At 40.3% G+C, this 21,035-nt stretch overlaps 1 protein-coding gene across 4 annotated transcripts in view; it reads left to right on the plus strand.

The window, feature by feature from the left end:
• The window catches only part of LOC103386459 (plasma membrane calcium-transporting ATPase 1-like), a 53,123-nt gene that overhangs the window by 14,646 nt on the left and 17,442 nt on the right, over positions 1–21,035 (plus strand). For 2 of the 4 annotated variants that reach the window (XM_025060449.1, XM_017036589.2), the window contains exons 2-6: positions 8,170–8,582; positions 14,960–15,157; positions 15,358–15,615; positions 15,717–15,842; positions 16,166–16,291. In XM_025060449.1, the coding sequence (XP_024916217.1) occupies positions 8,387–8,582; positions 14,960–15,157; positions 15,358–15,615; positions 15,717–15,842; positions 16,166–16,291 (904 nt within the window). In that variant the 5' untranslated portion in view covers positions 8,170–8,386. Of the gene's footprint in view, positions 1–8,169; positions 8,583–14,959; positions 15,158–15,357; positions 15,616–15,716; positions 15,843–16,165; positions 16,292–18,683; positions 18,720–21,035 lie in introns of those variants that run through there. The other 2 variants (XM_025060448.1, XM_008320728.2) reach the window with 2 other exon arrangements.

A 21,035-nucleotide genomic window follows, 5' to 3' on the forward strand; every position in this document is an offset into this window, starting at 1 on the left:
GCTAGCAGATGAGGATTAGAGGACCTACAGGGTTCGTACCAAACTGCTGATGTCCAGGTTTTACGTAGAGTAAATCTCTCTACAACCTGGTTCAGGGAACTTTGAACTTTTCAGCAATTCTTTTTGCCAGTTGAAGTGGTTTTCCTATGTTTGCACAACAGCTCTGTTGTTTGCTTCAGTGCAATGAGAGCACTGCTGTTAAACAGTATTTGTTAACCACACTATGATTAATAAGCAGTTTTTTTCCAGTCGTAGACTAATTTAAAAAAACCCCAAATGGATTCATTATTTCTAGCACAACACGGATAGAAGTCGAGGAGAGATTACAAAACTGTGGTGCTGCTTCATATTAAAGATTGCTTTCACTGACAATCAAGAGTGTTTATAACTGCGTGAAATACTTAGCCCAATAATGTAGACCTGTGTACGTTCACCTTGGCATAGCTGGTTTTACAGTGGTTCATCTCGGTCGCAGTAAAATAAATGTCTTGATGTGGAGGTGTCTTGGGTATCTGTCTTTGTTGGCTAGTATTTAACATACACACTTTACTCACAAAAAGTTGTGGTTAAATTTGAAGAAATTAAATTTTTTTTGGCACATTTCCCACTTTACCATTTTGTTTATAGTGAATCTGATCTTATATCAAGATTGAAGCTAGAGAAAAACTAACTTGTAAATGTTTATAACAGGGTAATCAACACATAAAGACTAATTGTATTATAAATTTCTCATTAAAAACTTCTAAGTATTTAAAGCATGTAAAAAAAAAAGAAGCTGACAAGGGCCAAGTGCAGCAGAGAAGCATTGACAACCAGTACATAGAACTACCTGATAATTGTCACTGAGACAAGCACATGTAGCATGTATCAACAAGGGTTTGCACTCTGAACAAACCAGTCTGTGGAGAAAAAATGACTGTAAAAGTATTGAGTCACGGACGCTTTTACTGAAGTCACAGAGATGCGGTGGTTGGAGACTCCATCTGTTGGTATCCAGCCCAGAGGAGGTCAGCTTCTCCCACCCCAGCTGCAGGTGTTGTTACCTGGGCCATATCAAAGGCAGCATGTGTCCCACCCTCACAGCCCTGCTGAGCCTGTTAGCTGTTCCATCTAATTGGAAACCCCTATATTGCCCAGATGCTAAGGTACATCAAAAGAGAGTTCAAACAGGTCAGAATAGTGATGGGAGGAGAACGTGCAGTGAAAGATTTCATGGTTCTTCATTGATCACAAAATAAAGGCCAGGAGGCTTTTCATATCAGATCATATATTTAAAAATGATTCAATGAAGACTAGGTTTTAGTATCGAGAATATCTAGTAAGAGCCTAAAGATGAGATTTCACGGCCACACTGACGTAGTTTTTTCTTTAGTGCAAGGAGCATCGACAGGAAGACAAAAACACTTAAACAACACAGTAGTACTCACAACCCGGACGTGTTCCGGAGGCTCTGTGAAGCAAGAACAGGAAAAGGTGCCAGAAGCGTTGTTAAAAAATTTCAACACAATAAAAATCGATGAATGACATCTTCCTGTTGCAGTCATAGCATTTATTCTTCTGAAATCAGCTTCTAAGTCAGACCTAAGAACCTCAGTACAGGGATGTATTCCCTAGTCAGCCCTAAGGGCAAGAATTCCAACTTGGTTTCTGTATATCCATATCTGTAGGTTGCGTGTTCTAAAGAATATTATCAGCCTGGGTAAGTGGAATGATGTCCATTTCAACAGATCCAGTGATTGTTTTTGTGTTAAAAAGGACGCACATTAATTGTACAGGCAGAGGTGGTTTGTTGTCCCTGGCCTTCACAGAGGTCCAGTACTGATGCTGGATGAAAAGGCCTGTCAATCAATGTGACAGCTCTTTATCTTGCAACACATGCTGGAGGTCAGACAGTCAGGCTCTAGTCTAAGACCTGGGTTCATATTTGACTTTGGTCAAACATGCTTTAATACATCAAATGTATTAAAGAGTGACCAAAACTTGAGACAGAATGTGGATTAATATTTAATCTCAAGTTTAAAACAGAAAGTCATGCTGTAGTACCACTGAAAGTGTTGTTATCTTCTATAAAAATTAAAAACTAAAAAAGTAAAACACTCGCTCTGGTACCATCGGGTCAGTCTATACTGGGCGCGGCTTATCTACAACTGGGTGTTTCAGAATGTAGAGATAGACTGAGTTGTAACTGCAAATATAAAAATATTATGTTTACTATTTTGATAAAATGTTTACTAGAGCACTGATGTGTAAAATGTGTATTTCTTTTCTTTTCTCATTCGGCTACTCTTCTTTTTGCAGAGATCAGTCCAACAGCAGCACTTAGTGTTGAAGATAGAAGAGACACACACATGCTGGCTTTGTACTAAAATACAGAAGTATACCGTCATAGAATCTACAGTGAGTGATTTGTCAGACTGATTGGATCCACTGTTCCCAGGCATCAGTGTTTTGGTAGTTGTTGCTGCTGATTTCAGAAGTGTTGACTGTAAACGTCTTGGTCTGATGGGAGTGGGTGAAACCTGATGTCTGACAATGCTGCTACTCATCAGTCAGCACCTTTAAGACAGGAGCTGGGAAAGATGTGAATGTTGATCAGGAGTGACCAATGACCAGTGATGGACTCTCCTGATCCATCCAGAAATGGGCAGATCACATAGACATTGGATAGACTGGATTGAACAGCCAGGCGTGAGAATCAGTAGTAAGTTATTTATCCTCAGAGGTTGTAATTTCTCGGGCTCAGATCAGTGATAGGACCTATTTCCCCCAGACTTTAAGATGTTTTGGTGTTTGCTCTTGCAGAATTCAGCAGTGTTGACAGTAAACATGTTTGTCTAATGAACACAGACCAGAAAACACCTCGCCTCAGGTCGGATAATGCTACTGCTCATTAGCCACGGTGTATTATAACAAGTAGTCCAAACCACTGATAATGTTCCACAAAGCTTTCAGACACACTCATTAAGGAGGAAGGACATTTCACCACTTATCTGAATGTGGACTTTTAGTCATGTCTTCCAGTTATCATGTAAAAAAAAGAGAAACATCTCAATCCACAACACGGTTTAATAATATTCTGTGTTGAGCAAATGCCTGCCACCACTGAAGATGTGGCTAAAATATGACTTGTTATGAAGATAGGAACTCCTTTAGAATTGTGTGGAAAAATAAATAGGAGGAAAAAGTCATTTATTGTATGGGTTCAGTTTGTTTATTAGTTTAAAGGCCACATTTAACAATAAACGTTTTAATCAGACGCTCTCTCATGCACACACATTTTCAATGGTCATTTTCATTTTGTATGGCTTTGTGATTGGCATGAGCTAGGCTGTGCTACTGTCAGCCAGTAAACAGGATTATCAAATCTCTGGATGCTTTCTCTCACTGTGTCCAGTTTGAAGCCATTTCAGACAGTCATCTGCTAAAAAGGACATAAAGTACAAAGTCCTCGTCTAATGTCTCTAGTATCCGGCATCATCTTACTGCGACTGATGTTGTCTTTCTTAACTGGTGCCATGTTAAATGTAGTTCATCTAATGGAAGGAAACAATTGTTTACTGTTGATTTGTCTCTCGCAAACACACACACACACACACACACACACACACTGCACCAATCAGCAGTCCACACGTTTGAAATATCAAAAATTAAAATGGAGACCGAGGCTCTGGTACAGTCTGGTATTATTGATCTGAGGGGTCTGTTGTTAAGATGTCCTTCAATGTGTCCTAATTTACCAATAGTGGCCAACTGTGATTGGACATGAATACTTTATACTACTTTTATCTTTTGTTGCTGTGGTTTATAAATGTTTACACCTTTAAAAACCTCTAAACCTTTTGCTGTGATCGTGTGTGCAGTGATGAATACTGAATGGTGTGTGTCCATGTTCTGTATGTATGTCCGTCACACTGACTGTATTCCAATCTGTCGGTCGGTCCACACTCCTATCAGTGCTCAGTGACTTGGACCTCACAGATGTGCAGATACAGTAGATGGAGGTGGAGAAGGACGGGCGTCAAGCATTGCAGCAATGCAGCAACCAGGAAATCTTGCTGTAGTTAAAGAGGACGGTGTGTTAGTGTCTTCTACATGTGACTGTTTCCACAGTGACATCATCAGGGGAGTCCTTCAGGCTGTTCTAAAGTAAAGTAGTTCTGTGTGTGTTTCCCTGCAGCCAATATGGTAACCTGCAGTGTTATTACAAATCACCCAGATGTCTCTGTTTGTCAGTGTGAGAGGGTTCACGCGAAGGGAAATGAAGACACATAAACAACAGGTCTGTGCCCGTTCCTCTTAGAGATGAGTCACTGACTGAGGCTTCAGTCTTTTCGGTGAGGACACCTTCTACGTTAGTGTGTGGGCTGGTCTTATCTCTGTATTGGATTGTAAGACAACTTGTCCCTACTTTGTCGTTATCATCATTAACACAGTTATCAACGGAGACGAACACTTGTGCGGATGTGTGTGTGCGTGTCAGCTTGTGTGTGAGTGCGTGTGAATGTGTGTAAATGAAATGAGTCCCAGGGTTAGGCTGGGATTTGAGATGTGTGTTTGTGTGGGTGTCTGATGCTGCACTGTGAGCCCAAACCTCCGCCTCGCCTCGTCTCTCTGCAGTGTGGGGATTTCCTTTTTCCACTCTGGTCATGTGACTGCAGAGAAGGGTGTGACCTCCTGCATTCCTGGTACCACTCTTTTTTTCTCTCTCTTTCTGAATCTCTCATTACACTGTCTGGCATGCTCCGCCATTTCTCTCTCTCTCCCACTCTCTCACTCTCTTTCTCTCTCTCGTTCTCTCTCTCTCTCTTTTTCTCTCTCCTTTCTTTCTCTCCTTACACACACATTGTCGTCTAGACAAAAACCGCTGCCCAGTCGCTGTGAAGGCTCCTGTTGGACGTGCCCGGCATGTGGATATGTCCCTGTGACATAATTCATTGAGACAGTGTGTGTGATCTGTTGCTGGGTGCAACAAGAAAAAAAAGTTCTTCCGTAGGGCGGGTGTGGTCACCAGCGTCTTTTGCTGTGTGTTCGGAGGAGGGTGGTGCAGACTGCTGCTTTAGTATGCAGAGCAGGTGTGTCTGCAGAGGCTGAGAACAGAGGAAGAGGAGGGAGGGTAACAGCAGTTGGGCAATGGGACAATCTGATGAAGGATGTGCAAGTTAAAGACCTGACACCTAGACTACAGATAGATTCACATCTCTGTTCAAAGATGAAATATGTTCGCCCCAGATTCTGTTGGCTGCCGTCCATACTGTCCTCACAATATCTTACACAGAGATCAGAACAGACGCTGAAGCTTGCCAGGATGTTTGAATAGACAGAAACTTTGCATATTGACCGCTCTGACCATTACTTCTGTGGACGAATGTCTGTTTGTGAATTTACCTTCAATTTCACTTCATTCTTTCCTTTTTTATCAGAATATTCATGGATGTCCTATTGAGGAAGAAATTGTCCATTTATATGGACATTTATCTAATCTTATGTTGTTAATGTTACCGACTGGGGGCTGTGAGCTAGCAGCATTGCAGTTCTTGAGATTATTTAAAATGTAACATTAGTTTGTCTGTAAAGGTTCATACATGAAGCATTATTCTGGATTATTACACATTATAATTACATGTTATAAACAGTAACAAACCAAAGGGGAGCAGAACAATGAAAATGTAACGAATATGAATATGAATCTGGGTCAGACACTAACCATGTTCCAAACTGCAGTCTTTTCAAGGTCAGCATCAGAGACATCCTCGGCAGTTTCTTATTGGCTCATTTCACCAATGACTAATTCATTTTTCCTGCAAACGTGCTACACATTCCACCACCTTCAGAAAATAAAAATGGGCAGACCTACGGCCACGGTTCATAAGATGCAATTAATTTTCAAATGTTAAATTTTATACTTCTGTACCTGGAGACAACCACTGGCTGCCAGCAAAAATGTTTTTGGCTGTTGCTCTATTCCTCTCTCTTGTTAGGACACACTGTCAATGAAGATGACATGGAACGTTTCCATGTGAGAAGAAAATCCACTTGGCTTTGTTAATGCACATGCAGTAATAAGAGCAACATGAGGAATGTGGCGTTCGTCAGCGTGAGTCATCCTACGGCTTGGCTCGCTTTAGTTTCTAAGTAGAGTAACATTTTTCAGGTGTTATCAATTTGGCTTTCCACACCATGAATGGAAAATCCAGCATTGAGTGGGAATAACATTTCCATCACGCGGCCGTCTTCACACTGTGAAGAACGCTATTGGTGACACCACTGGTGAAGACACGTGATATTAATACAACAAAATACACAGTAGGATGTTGGAAACGCCTGATCTTTTACGTTGTAGAACATGTTTAGGACACCATATTAGCAGAAAGGAACATGAAATAAAGTAAACAGAGTCAAAAACATCAGTGAGGGCAGGAGCTTATCAAGACTCACACATACACATTTATAGAAGCTGAGTGGCTGCAACATAATTTCATCTCCAGTCAATAACAAACAGATAAGATGGACAAAGAACAGACACTCAGTCTCTGTCTCCCCCCCCCCCCCCCCCCCCACACACACACACACCCCGTGGCTGACCTCTTACAGCCAAATTGATTGCCCATCTAAATTTAGAGACAGCTAAACTTCCTACTGTTGAGTTTAACTGATCACTTCTGATCAAACAGACAGTTTTTGAAGTGTCTTTTTCCTTCATAGCTGCCTCTTCTTCAGTCTGTCAAACAAGACTATCAGCAGTGACTTAAACTTCTGACCAACTTTGCTTTTGGTGCCACCTTTTAGCCAGTTGGTATGAAATGATGTCATTGAAATTCAATGAATACAGTACCTGTAAACATTTAGAAGAAGGTCTGTAGAAAGTGAACAGCTGTTACCTTTTTGTATTATTAATATTATTAGTTGTAGTAGTAGTAGTATTTCTTTTTGTTTTCTTAATTTTTATTCTTACTAATTTAATTTAGAGAAATCTTGTATATTTTTATTACTATTTACTCAGGCTAGGTCAGTTAACATGTTGATATTTTAAATGAATTTGTTATTTCTGATTAGAAAGTTACAAAGTTGTGTGTAAGTATACACTACGAATAACACTATAAATTATTATCAGCTCCACAATATATAGATATTGTTATCAGCAAATGTACGTGTATTGTAATATGGTATTTTAGTTGCCTAGCCTTATGTAAATATTGCAACAGTCATGCAAGACACACCATATCTTCATACCTTCATACCTTCATACCCACCTTCATGCCACACATTCTACGCATGACATTTATTTTTCTGTAAACCATTACAGGAACAATATCAGTAATAATAACTAGTTACTGCCTACGGTATATCTTAACCTAAAGAAAAATTGCTTTAAAAAAAGCTAAAAACTTTAGTTCTTCCTGTCTGTGTCATTACCTAGGTGAGGTGCCTGTTGAACGTCCTTATCGCTGTGTGACCAGTCATTATTTGCCAAGGCTCAGTCACATGGTAAACATGAGGAAGCATGTCCTCCCACAGTCCAGGACATGCTTATAGGTGTATTAGGTTGATGGGACACTCCTACAGCAGGTTTACATGTTTTGGTCTCTGTATGTGGCCTCACAAGTTGCATGTGAATAATCATTGAATCTTTTCTGTGTGCATTGTTTTCTCCATTCTAATGAAGTAGTTGTCAATTTCCTTCATTTAGAGCCTGTTTAATTAAACAACCTCATTACCTGCAACCAACATGTTTCATTACTCTGACATCACCGGCAATTTCTGTAATAATCGAGACAGTCATCATGTGGCGGTATCTGCAGGCAGCAGAGTTCATTTCATTTCTCTGTAGTTGTTTTTATCATGACAGTATCTCAACTTTTGGTCAGCGAACAGATGGATAATTAATAAACACAGAGGAAGGTCGTCTGTCCGCTCTGTTTAAAAATGAGAAGGAGAGATATCCAATCCTGTGTCTCTGAGGGGCCACAGAAACCAGTATTCCTTTTATATCATAATGACCTAGATGGTTGAGGGCACTCCTTTAACAACTGGAGATGAGAAACTTGTATAACTTGTCCAATTAGTCTCAGTTCTATTGATTAAAAAAGGATATTGCTTGTCTGCTGTGGCTTTGGACGATGTCCTGATGATCTGGTCCTTAAAAATCTCCTCTTTCTGTTTCTGTTCCAGTGACGAATCAGAGGAACATGTTTACTCCTCTCTTTCCGTTGTAACCCAAAGGAGCATGCACATCAGGGCCAGGATTTGACCTGTTTCCTCTGTGTCCTCCAACTATCTCCTGCAAGAACAACTCCACCCACAAGTCCTCTGAACTCATTGTGTTAAACAAAGAAAACAAAAAAAAAATCTCAGAGGAAAGTTGTAGCATCAGCAAAAAGGGACCAAAATGGCAAACAACACGGCGGATCACCCTCCGGGGAATTCGGTGAACGAAGGCAACCATGATGGTGATTTCGGGGTGTCCATGGAGGATCTCAAGAATTTGATGGAGCTGCGAAGTGCTGAGGCTGTCAACAAGATTCAGGACATGTATGGAGACGTGCAGAGCATCTGTCGCCGCCTGAAAACGTCACCAATAGAAGGTAAGACACATCATAAAATGTAACACTTTTAAAATTAGGGAACACAACTAACTCCTGGTTGCTGATGAAAGCAAAATCCCCAACATTTCCTGCAGGGGTGCTATTAACACAATTATCATGCACTGCTTCATGAGTCGATTGAACTGGTTTAATATTCTCTCTGCTGTTCTATGAAACTGTACACCTCCAACAACTACAACAAAAACCAAGTCATTAGCAGAAAGAATAAATATAAATATATATGTTTACTTAAGACACACTGTGTCAACAGACAAAAAGCTGCTCCTGGCTGAATGATTTCATCATTTCTCATCATGGCGGCTGTAGTTTAATACAATTATACTGTTGTCATGGAGGTAACATGACGGTGTCAAAAGCCCAGTCACAGTAGTAGGGTCAAGGCTCTTTCAGCAAATTCAGCCTCTGACAGCCACACAGCTTTATATAATCATATTCCTCTTGGCCCCGGAGCCAAGTGTTCCTCAGCTTGGCACATGTCCATTACCCTGCTGGATTAGGAACCACTGTTCATTGTGATGCCTGGCTTTTTTTAAATGTTTAATCAACATTCACGTTTGATTAAGTGATCACTCAGGAAGCCGTATGCCCAAACAGCATTCAGCTGTAACATTTGCGACGATCATTCAGTTTAGTAGCCGTACGAAGTTAGCTTCTGTGGACGAGTCCTCACTGGCTGCTGGAGTCCTAAGGTTAAATCCTGAGGTTTTATTGTGTATTATAAACATCTTACCAGAACCTTTGCCCTATGTCCTCCATACCTATTAGTGTATCATCAGGCACAAGACAGCCTGAGATTACAGCACTGTGGACCATTATCTCAGACCGGACTGTAAACCTGACCCTAATGTGAGTGATGGAAAATCAGAGCAGAGTGGTGGATGGAAAAATTTTTCCTCTGTCCCTGTGACACTCCACAGGTACTTCAATATTAAACTTTGGTTTTGATCTACACATGAGCCCAGTTCCCCCAGCTGTCATTCTGGCGGTCACCTGGTGGCTCTGTAAAATGCTGACAAATCTGCTAGGCTGACATCAACCAATCGGACCAGGGTATTATATAGTCTAGGTGTCTTTAATTTAATGTTCTCAACCGATTTGTTGAAAATTCAGGGACACAAATGAAGTCACTGTGAACAATGTTGAGATTTGTGCACAGCTTTAACACCCAAACACAGGGAAGCAGATGACGCGACGTGTAACAATGATTCATGCAAACAAGCATTTCTGGCTGATGTGCCCAATGTTTTGTGGTAATTGGTGAAATAGGATCACTATGGATTTGACTCAGAGCTTTATATAAGGCCAGAAAATGGCTGGCAGGCTGCTGTTTTTCTCTCCCGTTTTATTGTTTGATCCTTTTGTGTGTATATGTGTGTGTATTTGCAGCTGTTGGTCCATTCCAGGATTGAAATTAGTTCCAGCCCGTTCCCCTAATGGCTACATAGATCATTGCTCTGTTCCATTTAGTAATCAGAGGACAGCTGTAGTTGCGTCGGCCGCACAAGAAATTACTCACTTTAACGAAGAAATTCTAATTATATTTTTAATGCAAGGGGAGGAGGAGATAACGGGGAGGATGGGGGACCAAATGCAGGATTTATCTACCAAACAATGACTGCCATTGGTGAATATTTGTATTTAGCTGATGTATAACAATACATAACGAAATAATGATACATTTTAACTCATTTTATTTCTTTAACGTTGTAACGTCTCTGTACTGATCATACAAGATTTTAAACGAGGGGTATGGTGGTATCTGAAGACATGATACATACCAATTTTTAGTATAGGCTACAGTACATTGTGTCCCAAATTTTGGCCATATGTTGCCAATATCTAAAAGTTAAAGGTCAAATTTGTCTTTTGTCTCTGTGCTGCTGATGTTCATATCCCTTCAGTTTGCAGGAGGAGTGTGTTATGTTGACCTATCCTCAGCTGTTGATATTTGATAATGTGATAACAGTAAATGTTATGATGTTGAAGCCAAATTGATACACCGGGGGGGCGGGCCAAACATTGTTATTACTGTGTAGTTTTTACAATGGATAGGAGTTTGTTTTCTTATTTCAGAAGTGGAGTTTACGTTACAGCTGCAGTGCTTGGATGTCAATCGACCGTCCTGAAATCTGAACGCAGAAACACAAAGAGAGTTTTACTGTTGTAGTGAAAAAAAACATTAATTCAACCACAAAGGCATAGCCACAAAAAATCAATTCAATTACGTTAGTAAATGGAGTTAATGGGAGGCCTGCTCATCACCAGTATCTCATGTCAACAAACGTCTGGTTTCTAACTGTGAACAGCCGACTTCTGTTGAACTGACACTAACTGGAATCACAACAACCTGCACTGTCATCAAACACTTGGCTAACATGCTTAGCTTCAGAAATTGGAGGCCCTAGGTTGGCAATGAGACTTCACACAGATGTTTTAAACTGTGTTGGTGTTTTCATGATGCCACACCGGCTGTGATAATGACAAGTTTCTTCTTCACTGACACTTGTTCGTGGTTTGTAAAACCCGTCGCTGATTAAATGCAGGGATGCTTGTCATTGTTCCAAATTCAAACTGACCAAACACACACACGCACACACACACACACACCAGCCCTGTATACTGCTGGTTAATGTGTATTGATGGATGAGTCTGTTGATTCACTGGAGATCATCATCTTTTTTGTAAACCGAATCTCACCGTACAAAGAAGCTTCAGAAACACAGCTAAACCTAAAAATAAACAAGTCTATTTAAGGGAAATGCTAATGAGCAGCAGCAGGTTCTGTCATCTCAAAGGTGAGAAGCTGCCAGGCTCACTCTACGTTTACAAAAGTGCCTTCACATAAAGCATGGACCTGAGCTCAAAGCGAGCAGTAAAAAAAGATCCAACCCATCAGTCAACCTGTCGTCAGCTGACAACCAGAGGTTTTGTTTATGCAAATTCTAAACCAGACTTTCTTCACGTGTCTTTCGTTTTGATACTTTCTTTTTTTCATTTAAAAATACTGGTTCTTATAAAACACCCTGTTACTACTTATTATGAAATAATAAGATATAATAATGTAACAATAATAAAAAAGGAAGTACTAAACGGTCATCCTCAAATAAATGAAATCCTAAAAACCAATTTTTCCAAATGTGTGATATTGGACTATTAAAGCTCCATAATTGTAATCATGTCCTTAAGTGCCTGGAGACAGAATAGGAAGTGTGTTGAGATGAAGAGGTTTCTCTTCCTGCTGCTGTGTCAGATCTTTCTGAGCTCTGTGGTGTGAGAAGTCAGTGACCAATCTGAGATTCAGCCTTATATGCGTGACCTACTCCTGTGCAGTAATGACCGCACACACACAGCCTCAGGTCATCCGTGTCTGTGCCAGTAAGGGCAGAATGCTCCTTGAAGAAATCGTGCAAAGCTCTTCCTCGCTTTCTTTTTGTTTTTCCTTCTTTATCTGATTTTTTCTGTCATTTTCTTAAACTCACAAAAATATCCGTCGTTCCTTTCTAGACATTTACAAAATCAGCAAAAAAAAAAGGGAAAAGAGAAAATGAACATATATTGTGTTAAATTGAATTGAAGAATCAGACACAAGTCTGTTGAGATAAAACAGAAGATAGTCTGTCGTAGTTTTTTATAAATCAGATTTTACTCTCTGCTCCTCAAAAAACAATCGAATCATTGTGAATAATTGTATTTTAAAAATATGATTATTCCTATTATTATTTTAGCATTGTCTCCATTAATAATTGTCTCGATAAAAAGCTATCCAGCTTTTATCGGGAAAAACATTTATATTCTGTACATCGAGGTATGTTTGTATTTCACTTTCACTCATTGCATACAATTATACAACGCGTACGATAGAACTGATAGAACAACTTTAAACATGAGCAGACAAACAGACTGACTTTTGTGTTGTATAAATGGACATTTTTCATAAACACCAAAAATAAACTGTTTACTCTAAATAGTTTGTTTTGACATTGGTTGCAGCCTCTTAAATTTTCTTCGTGGCACTTGTGAATGAAGCCCATTCACATGGCCACGGCCCATTCTGTATGTGCTCTCATGTACACTGTTGCAGGCCATTAGGCCACTTCTTCATGCACTTGTAGGCACAGAGAAAGAGGTGTCAAAGATGGTTTCAATGCAGTGGGTTTATACATTAGTCATCAGCCTCAATAATGCCATTCATTACTCGTGCCGAACTATAAACATGCTCAAGATGGGTTTTCTTTTTTGCCCAACAGATTGTAGTAGTTTAAATTAGCATTAGATTTTACACTGAGTTCATGGAAGTGCTGGGCGTTATGAGAAAAAAGCTAACCATAAGGAGATGGATACACTGTGGTTATAAAATGATAGACCTAGTCAGCAACAATGCTTAGATAAACACGATTTAGTTAATCATAAAAGGCCAAATGTGGGCCATGAGTAAAGTATCATGCCATTACACCACCATTATCTACCTAAATTGTTAATATGGGCTGAGAAGAGTCCATGCTGTCAGCTGATTCCTGTGAAATTTGAACCCTATCATACGAGTATTACAGTGAGAACAACTCTCAGACCCGATGGATGTTGGACTCTCCTGGTACTGATGTAAATCACTGCCCTTCTGTCTTATAATCATCGTAACCATTCTACTTTCGGGACACTAGGTCATACATGTCCAACCTTTCTCTGTGGACAGCATCTCAGGTTTGAGGAAGGATCAGCACACAGATGCTTACATATACTCAGAGTCGGAACTGAAGGGGAGCCAAGCTCCCCTAGAAGGGACGCAAGTTCCCCTTAAAGCTTATTTTAAGACATTTAGGGGAAGCTCTGAAAAGGACACCTTTCTTGTGTCACATGTTACAGATTTTCTGTAAAGTCAGGTTTCTGAAATATTACCACTTATATCATCTCCGTTCTCCACTCCCCTGAACATCACTGTGTAAGTCAAACCCTGCTTATATCATCAATCATTAGAACAAGTATACCTAATGAAGCGGCCAATATGTAATCATTAATAATTAAAGCTTGTTACAGTATATGTAGTGGACATTAACGGTAAATAATAAAACAACAAGACGTGGTACTGATATACATATGCGAAGAAGACAAATACATTAAATAATAAAAAAGAAGAGCGTGTGCTTCTGCCCTTTATTTCACTAAGCTTCATCTAAATAAGGATCCACGTAGAAATGCCGGCCTTTAACTGAAGCCCTGTCACAGCCAGACACCCATCGACCAGGCAGCCAGTGAAGCTGCTGCGACTCCACTTCTTCTCTTATCTGAGGAGCGTCGGCATCAGTCACTGACCTAAAGTTTATCAAACCAAGCCTTGAAGTGACACAGTGTGATGAAACCTGGCTGATGATGACAATGACAGCTGGTGTATTTTTAAATTCCCTTCTGTCTTTTTGTTTTTTTTAACTGCACATCAGCTCCTGACAAAGCCTTTTTAGCTTTAATCCACAGCCACAATTACTCCCAACCAAAAAAAAATACGTATGCAGTCAATGGGATTTAAACATGTGAAAGTCGAAGACAACACTGGAATGAGTGCCTCTACAAAAAGGCACCACAGAAAGTATAACCATGAGCAAAACGCCCTAGTCTTTTCCCAGTACATGTATTTTCTACTCACTTCCTCTCCTGCTGCTCTTTTTTTTTTTTTATTTGCTTCCAAAGTCAATAATCTTACATCACTTTATCCCAAATCACCTGGCCTCCAGTTCACCCCTCCAAGATGAATACCATTGGAATAAAAATAAAGAGTGTAGCCGGGGATCCGGACTATATTTTGAAGGCTTTTTTACAGGAGTTCCTTCCTGATAAATCCCTGCAGCGTGGTGTGTTTAAATGCAGATCACGTTCCACTGCACATCTCCACCGAGGGTCCACAGCAGTCAAGTTTCTGCTCACACTGCCCAGCAAAGGAACTGCAAAATTACAGGCTTTTAGCAAATATTTTGATTTGAATACCTTTTTGTGAATTCAAGGCCCGACAAAAATGTTCAAAAAGTGATATCCTTCAACGCCTTCTTTATATTTTAAGAAGGAGAAAATACTTTGTTAAACTGGCACTTCTAGAATTGCTAAGCCCTTTTCTGTCCTTTTTATAATTAAGTGGTATTGTGTTGACATGGAGCAGTTTGGCTAAGGTAGAGCAGCAGATTGTTTGTACAGCAGGGGTGGGGTCAGATCAGCTCGGGCCAATATGGACTCAGTACAAAATTACACAGATACACTCTTAGTTTATTATTTTATTATTGATGGTGTAAATGTAACTTTCTAAAAAAAAAATTATTTTGTGAAGCATTTCTATGTTTGTGTAAATAATAAACGTCTTCTTTTTGTGTCTGCAGGTCTGTCTGGAAACCCTGTAGATCTGGAGAAACGTCACGCAACATTTGGGAAAAACTTTATTCCACCGAAGAAAGCTAAAACATTCCTGCAGCTGGTGTGGGAGGCACTGCAAGACGTCACACTCATAATTCTGGAAATTGCTGCTATCATTTCCCTGGGTCTGTCGTTCTACCATCCACCAGGAGGCGAGAGTGAAGGTCAGCTCAATGAGGTTTCTCATCATTCTCAAAGGATAGGTTAATACTAAAGATACTGTGAAGAATACTGATGCCACCATTCTTTTCTGAGTTTGTTCAAAATTAGGAAGGTATATTGGTATTTCAGATTTTTTCAGTTTTAATTCAACTGAGCCACTGTTTTATTGAAACTGATTTACTCTCATTTGTTATGATCGCAGTGTGTGGTCAGGTTGCTAGTGGTGTGGAGGACGAGGGTGAGGCCCAGGCCGGCTGGATCGAGGGGGCTGCTATCCTATTCTCAGTCATAATCGTAGTCTTAGTCACGGCATTCAACGATTGGTCAAAGGAGAAACAATTCCGCGGGTTGCAGAGTCGCATCGAGCAGGAACAGAAGTTCACCGTCATCCGTAAAGGCCAAGTCATCCAGATCCCTGTAGCTGAGATTGTGGTTGGAGACATAGCCCAGATCAAATACGGTAGGAGACGACGGAGATGCTGGACTGATCATTATAAAGAGATTTTTTCTTTTAGAGATTTTTCTTTGCCGTTCTAACATTCTAACGTCTAACCTTTGCAGGAGATCTGCTGCCTGCAGATGGGATTTTAATCCAGGGAAATGACCTGAAGATTGACGAAAGCTCTCTAACTGGAGAATCTGACCATGTCCGCAAGTCTCTGGAGAAGGACCCTATGCTTCTGTCTGGTGGGTGCCTGACTAGTTATTAAATCATCGTGAATCATTTGTTGAGCCTGAAAGGTGTCAGAGCAAGGATTCAACCAATAGCAGTAAAATTACAAATTATTCAAAGAATGTAATTTTTACATTAATAATTTGAAGGTTAATCCACACTACTAATAAGTAAGCACTTTTTTTTCTTTTTTTTTTCTTTAAAGAAAAGGGCCTTGAAGTTAATCCGTGAGGAATCCACTTGGGTTAATTTATGACTGAAATGCAAATGAAATAAATGGATAGCCATAAAAGCCAAGTTCAAGGCTGATTTAATGCTTTGTGAATGTTCTCCTCAGGAACCCACGTGATGGAGGGATCAGGCAGGATGGTGGTGTCAGCCGTCGGCCTCAACTCTCAAACCGGCATCATCTTCACTCTCCTGGGTGCGAGTGAGAACGATGAAGAGAAGAAGGTTAAGAAAAGTAAGAACTCAAGGCAAAGCCACTGACACACATCTAAAAAAAACATGGTATAATGAAATGCCGGTGGATACATTCTAATTGTGTGAAGGGCTCGAAGGTCTCCCTAATTAGTACAATGACTCATCTATACTTATCGACACCACTTGAATGATTCAGACTGGAGATATTTGCAAGTTTAGATCGTCTTGTTGTCTTGATCTGAGGAAGCTGTCTCTGTCAGCTGGTAGAGTTCATCCAGTCTGGACTGATGACAGCAGAACGTCTTTCAAGGCTGTGTAGTTTTTTTAATTTTATTTTTTTAATTTTACTATTGTTTTTTGAACAAGAAAGCATTGGTAGTGAATAAATGAGACCATGATTAGGTGACATGTAGCCAGGAAGTTATTTTTCCTGAGCATCAGCCAGAAACAACTGATAACAACATGATAACAGTGTTTGAACTTCTTCTGCAGCTGCAACACTAACATGCCTGGCCACTGAATTGTATAGCTGCTGATATAACCTGGGTAGTATTGCAGAAAAAAGAGTGAATCATAGGTTTGTATTTTATCAGTCAGTCTTTGAAAAATACATTTTTAAGCCAAAATAGGCACCATTTTTTAATCTTATTTAACGTTTCAAGTAACGTTAATGTTATTTGTACATGCTTTTAAAAACAATTAGCCACAGTTCCAACACTGTTTTCACACAGACAAGTGAAGGTCTGGTCTCCTCATGGTTTCATTTATTCCTGGTCGTTTACGGTCATGTACCCTCTGGTTATTGATTTGATAAGGGTGTTACATTGGTTAAAATAGAAGTGCACTTTTGCCCTGTTAATCAAATCTTGGTTTGAAGTGGGACCTTTAAAAGGCCGATATCCTGAAGACCCTGTTACTATGACAGAGCAGCTCGATGTAAAACTAACAAGGCTTCTGTACTCGGTCTCTATTGCTTTTAATTTGCTTGTGGTCATGCTAGCCCCTTTTTTAACCCTTCATAGTTTGTTTTTGTCAGATCCTTTGTTGCTGTTGTTGTTGTTTTTGCATTTGTCGGGCATTCATTGTGATTGGCTGAACGCACCAGCTCAAAGGAGAGGGATGTTCTTTTTTTTTGGGCCTCTTTTTGCAGGTTAACAAAAGGTTAACCTATCTCACATCATTGTGATTTGATTATCAGATTTGATTTATCTGTCATGTAGCAATCAACCCATAACAACAACCTAAAGTCATTTTTGTTTTTTAGTCATACTAACAATTGTAAAAGGAAGGACTGGACGAAATGGCCTCAAAGAAATTTGAATTTTTCTGTGCACATTTCTGAGTTTCAAACATTATAAATACATCATTGTATTTCTCTTGTGTCCTTGACAGAATACAAACGTTTTTACAGTCACATATGGCTGTAAAACCTGTAGCACTTGCATACACACACACACACAAAAACACATTCATGCCCTTGCTCATGGATTGACGGTCCCATTTGGTTATCTCGCTCTGTTCAGGATGTTCAAACACACATGTACGCACGCGTGCACACGCTTAAAGCGTTCATTTATCTTAGTCATCACTCACAAAGCACCAGCTGAATGATAAAGATGTACTGTACGTGTGTGTGTGTGTGTGTGCGTGTGTGGGTGAATGTGCCGGCAGCCACTTGTCAAAGGTTCTTTTGCAAAGCACAGACCTCCATGCTGGGGTAGTGTGTGAGGTAATGACCTGTTGTGCACAGACGTACCTATAATTTTATTATCAGAAAGGGTCATAAAAAGCTGGAAAAGTTTCATGGTTGAAAAAAAAAAGGCAGCCAGCTCTGCCATAACAGAAGTAACAGTTGCTGGCTTGACCACTGAAGTCTGGATGGATGCGTTATGGGGCCATTTCATTCAGTCCTTAATGTTAAATATAAGTCACTCACGACAATTTTTTTTTACTGAAATCAATGAAGAAGATGGAGACAAAAGAGTTCAGGCCAAAGAGGAATAAAATACACAGTAAGACATATGTTTCCAGGGTACTGCACTCCGTGGCAGTAAGCTACAGTAGAGAACCAATGTCTAACTCACTGTGAAAGACATTTTTTACATTCCTCTTCTTTTTACTTTTTCAGTTTTTTTACTGATACATTAATTAAATCACTGAACTCATAGTGAGCAGTTTTATACACCCCAGATAGTCTCTCTCTCTCTCTCCCCCTCCCTCTCCCTCCCCCCCTCCCTCCCTCTCCCTCTCTTTCTCTCTGATTGTTCCATTACTGCCTGATACACACACAGACAGACACAGAACAACAACGACAACACACCAGTGGGTTTGTATTAGTTTGATCCTTTGTGTTTTCCCTCAGTTTGTTTTGATCTTATTTTTTTCGTTGAACCATCTTATCAGCATTCCGCCCTCTCTCTCTGTCCAAACAGGTAAAAAACATGGACCCCCTGAAAATCGCAACAAAGGTAACCCCTCCATTCATCCACCTGTCCCTCTCTTTTGCTCCATCCTCCCTGTTACTCACCACCTTCTCAACCTCCACCCAGCGGCCGGAGGGCAGGCTCTTCTTCATCTCTCCTTCCCTTTCTTTCTGCTGTAAAAAGGGGGATGTTCTCTCGCCTTGCTTTACCTGATAAAGGGTGCAACTCTCAACCATCTTCAACAGCCAATCACAGCAACACCAGCCATCAGGGAACACATATTTAATACTTATTGCCAAGTTAATAATACTTAATACTAAAAAAAAGTCCTTCTATTTTTATAAATATAATCAATCAAAAACCTGTTTTTGCCCCCAAATGATGAGCGATGCCCTCGATCCACGGAGCCGTCGTTAGTGCATTAGTGCTGGCTCACTCTACGTGCTGGAATGATCTCAATGATGAGTGTGTATGTGTGTTTGGTTGTGTACTGATATCACGTTTTCTACCTCAAAACTTGACCAGTCAAGTGTTCTCAGACTCCCACTCTCACACATGTCCAACTCCCTTTGAAAACACACACACTCAAACACAAACACACGCATATGTACGCACTGAGGTACGCTCTTGTGCAAATACATTCTAATACACGTGCTTGCTCACATACAAAAAGTAACCTCCCATGGTTTAAGCATCTGCTGCAGGCTACAAACCCACACACACACACGCTCACACACACGCACACAGGGAAGGTAGTGTAGCAAACAGAATCATTGCGCAGATGGAGCAACAGCCACTGATGACCTCCACTAAAACACACCAGGAAGAAAAACAGCTCGAGTCATATGACATGCTGATTCGCTTCAGTGCCCAGAGTGAATCTCCACTCAAATTGGACATCAGTGAGACTTTAGCTTCTCTTACTTTTTGAAACGATGGAATGAAATAGGGAGAGGAATCCTAGATTAAGTTTGATAATTTAGTCAAATGTGTGCCTAGAGTGAAGAGGGTGGTGATTGGAGACCTCAGTGGACAGGATGGATACATTATTGGAAAAGGAAATGGTCATGGTGGAAAAAATGGGAAAGGGAATAGATTGTGTAAAGGATGGAGTTTTCTGTGTTTGACAGTTTCGAAGACAGGGCAGGAGTGTGCAAGAATGGAGAAAGGTGCACAAAGAAAGATCACAGAAATAAGTAGATGAAAGAGATAGGCGTTTGTAAAGTCGTACCCAGGGAGAGTGTAGCAAAGCCTCTAGGATAATAGTCTGTAGAACGACAATGGAAACAAGACGAAGAAGCAAGCGCAGGCAAAGCCAGAGATTAAATGGTGAAACCTGGAGGAGGAGGAAGAGGAAGAGTGTTACACAGAGTTCAGGAAAGAGTTGAGGCAGCCTTTTGAGGATAGTGAGAAGTTACTAAATGACTGGGACGGTAGGGCTGAGATGGTGTGATTGTTCTTCTGATCAAAGAGAAGAAGACAAGAAAACGTGTTGGTAGAAAAAAGATGATGATCCAGTGGAAACAAGACTCCAACTTCACTACTGCTGTCAGAGTATTTATAAAAAGGAGCCGGTATAGCGAGTCTACAGTTGAGTTGTTCGGTGTTAATGATCCAGTGGAAACAAGACTCCAACTTCACTACGGCTGTCAGAGTATTTATAAAAAGGAGCCGGTATAGAACGATGTAATAGTCAGGCAGTTTAAAGCATAACCAACAGAAAGTTTGTGCAGCAGGTACGGTTGATAAAGGATAGAGAAAAGAATGACTGTGTTGAACCTCAGATCTGATGGAGAGAAAATGAAAGAGAGAGAAAGAAGATGACAAAGGAAGAATGAAGAACAGGGAAACTGAGGAGGAAGTGAATGTAGTTTTAAGGAATTATGGCGAGAGTCAAATGCTAGCAGCTGAGTTGCGGTAAACACAAAGGTTAAGGTTCAATTTCCACACCATTAGCATGTGTTATTGTCTGTATTTCTTTGCCATATATTCCTGAAACCAAGGATAATTTAATTGGTAAAACCTGTTCTTATCATAGTAAAGGTATTTATTATAAACTACGAAAGAAAAAGATCGATTTTTTTTTATCCTTAGTACCAAAATCGCTAGCGGAGAGCTAATGTTTATAATTTTGGCTGTTTTGAAGTTGCAGGTGTGTGAGAGTTGCACCCTTACAGTATTAGTGGGCTGTGGGCTGTGGTCTGTTTCTGTTTGTGTGTCCTCAGTTTTTGTTTTGTTCTGTTCTGTTTTAGTTTGTTTTGCCTTTGATTCCCCTCATTTCTTTCTCTGTTGCCTCCTTGCAGGGTGTTGCTCAGGACTTGACGTTGTCTTGTAATCACTGTTTGACTTTCTCCTGTCCTG

This window comes from Cynoglossus semilaevis, chromosome 11 (assembly GCF_000523025.1).
Source record: "Cynoglossus semilaevis isolate Cse_v1.0 chromosome 11, Cse_v1.0, whole genome shotgun sequence".
Classification (NCBI taxonomy): Eukaryota; Metazoa; Chordata; class Actinopteri; order Pleuronectiformes; family Cynoglossidae; genus Cynoglossus; species Cynoglossus semilaevis.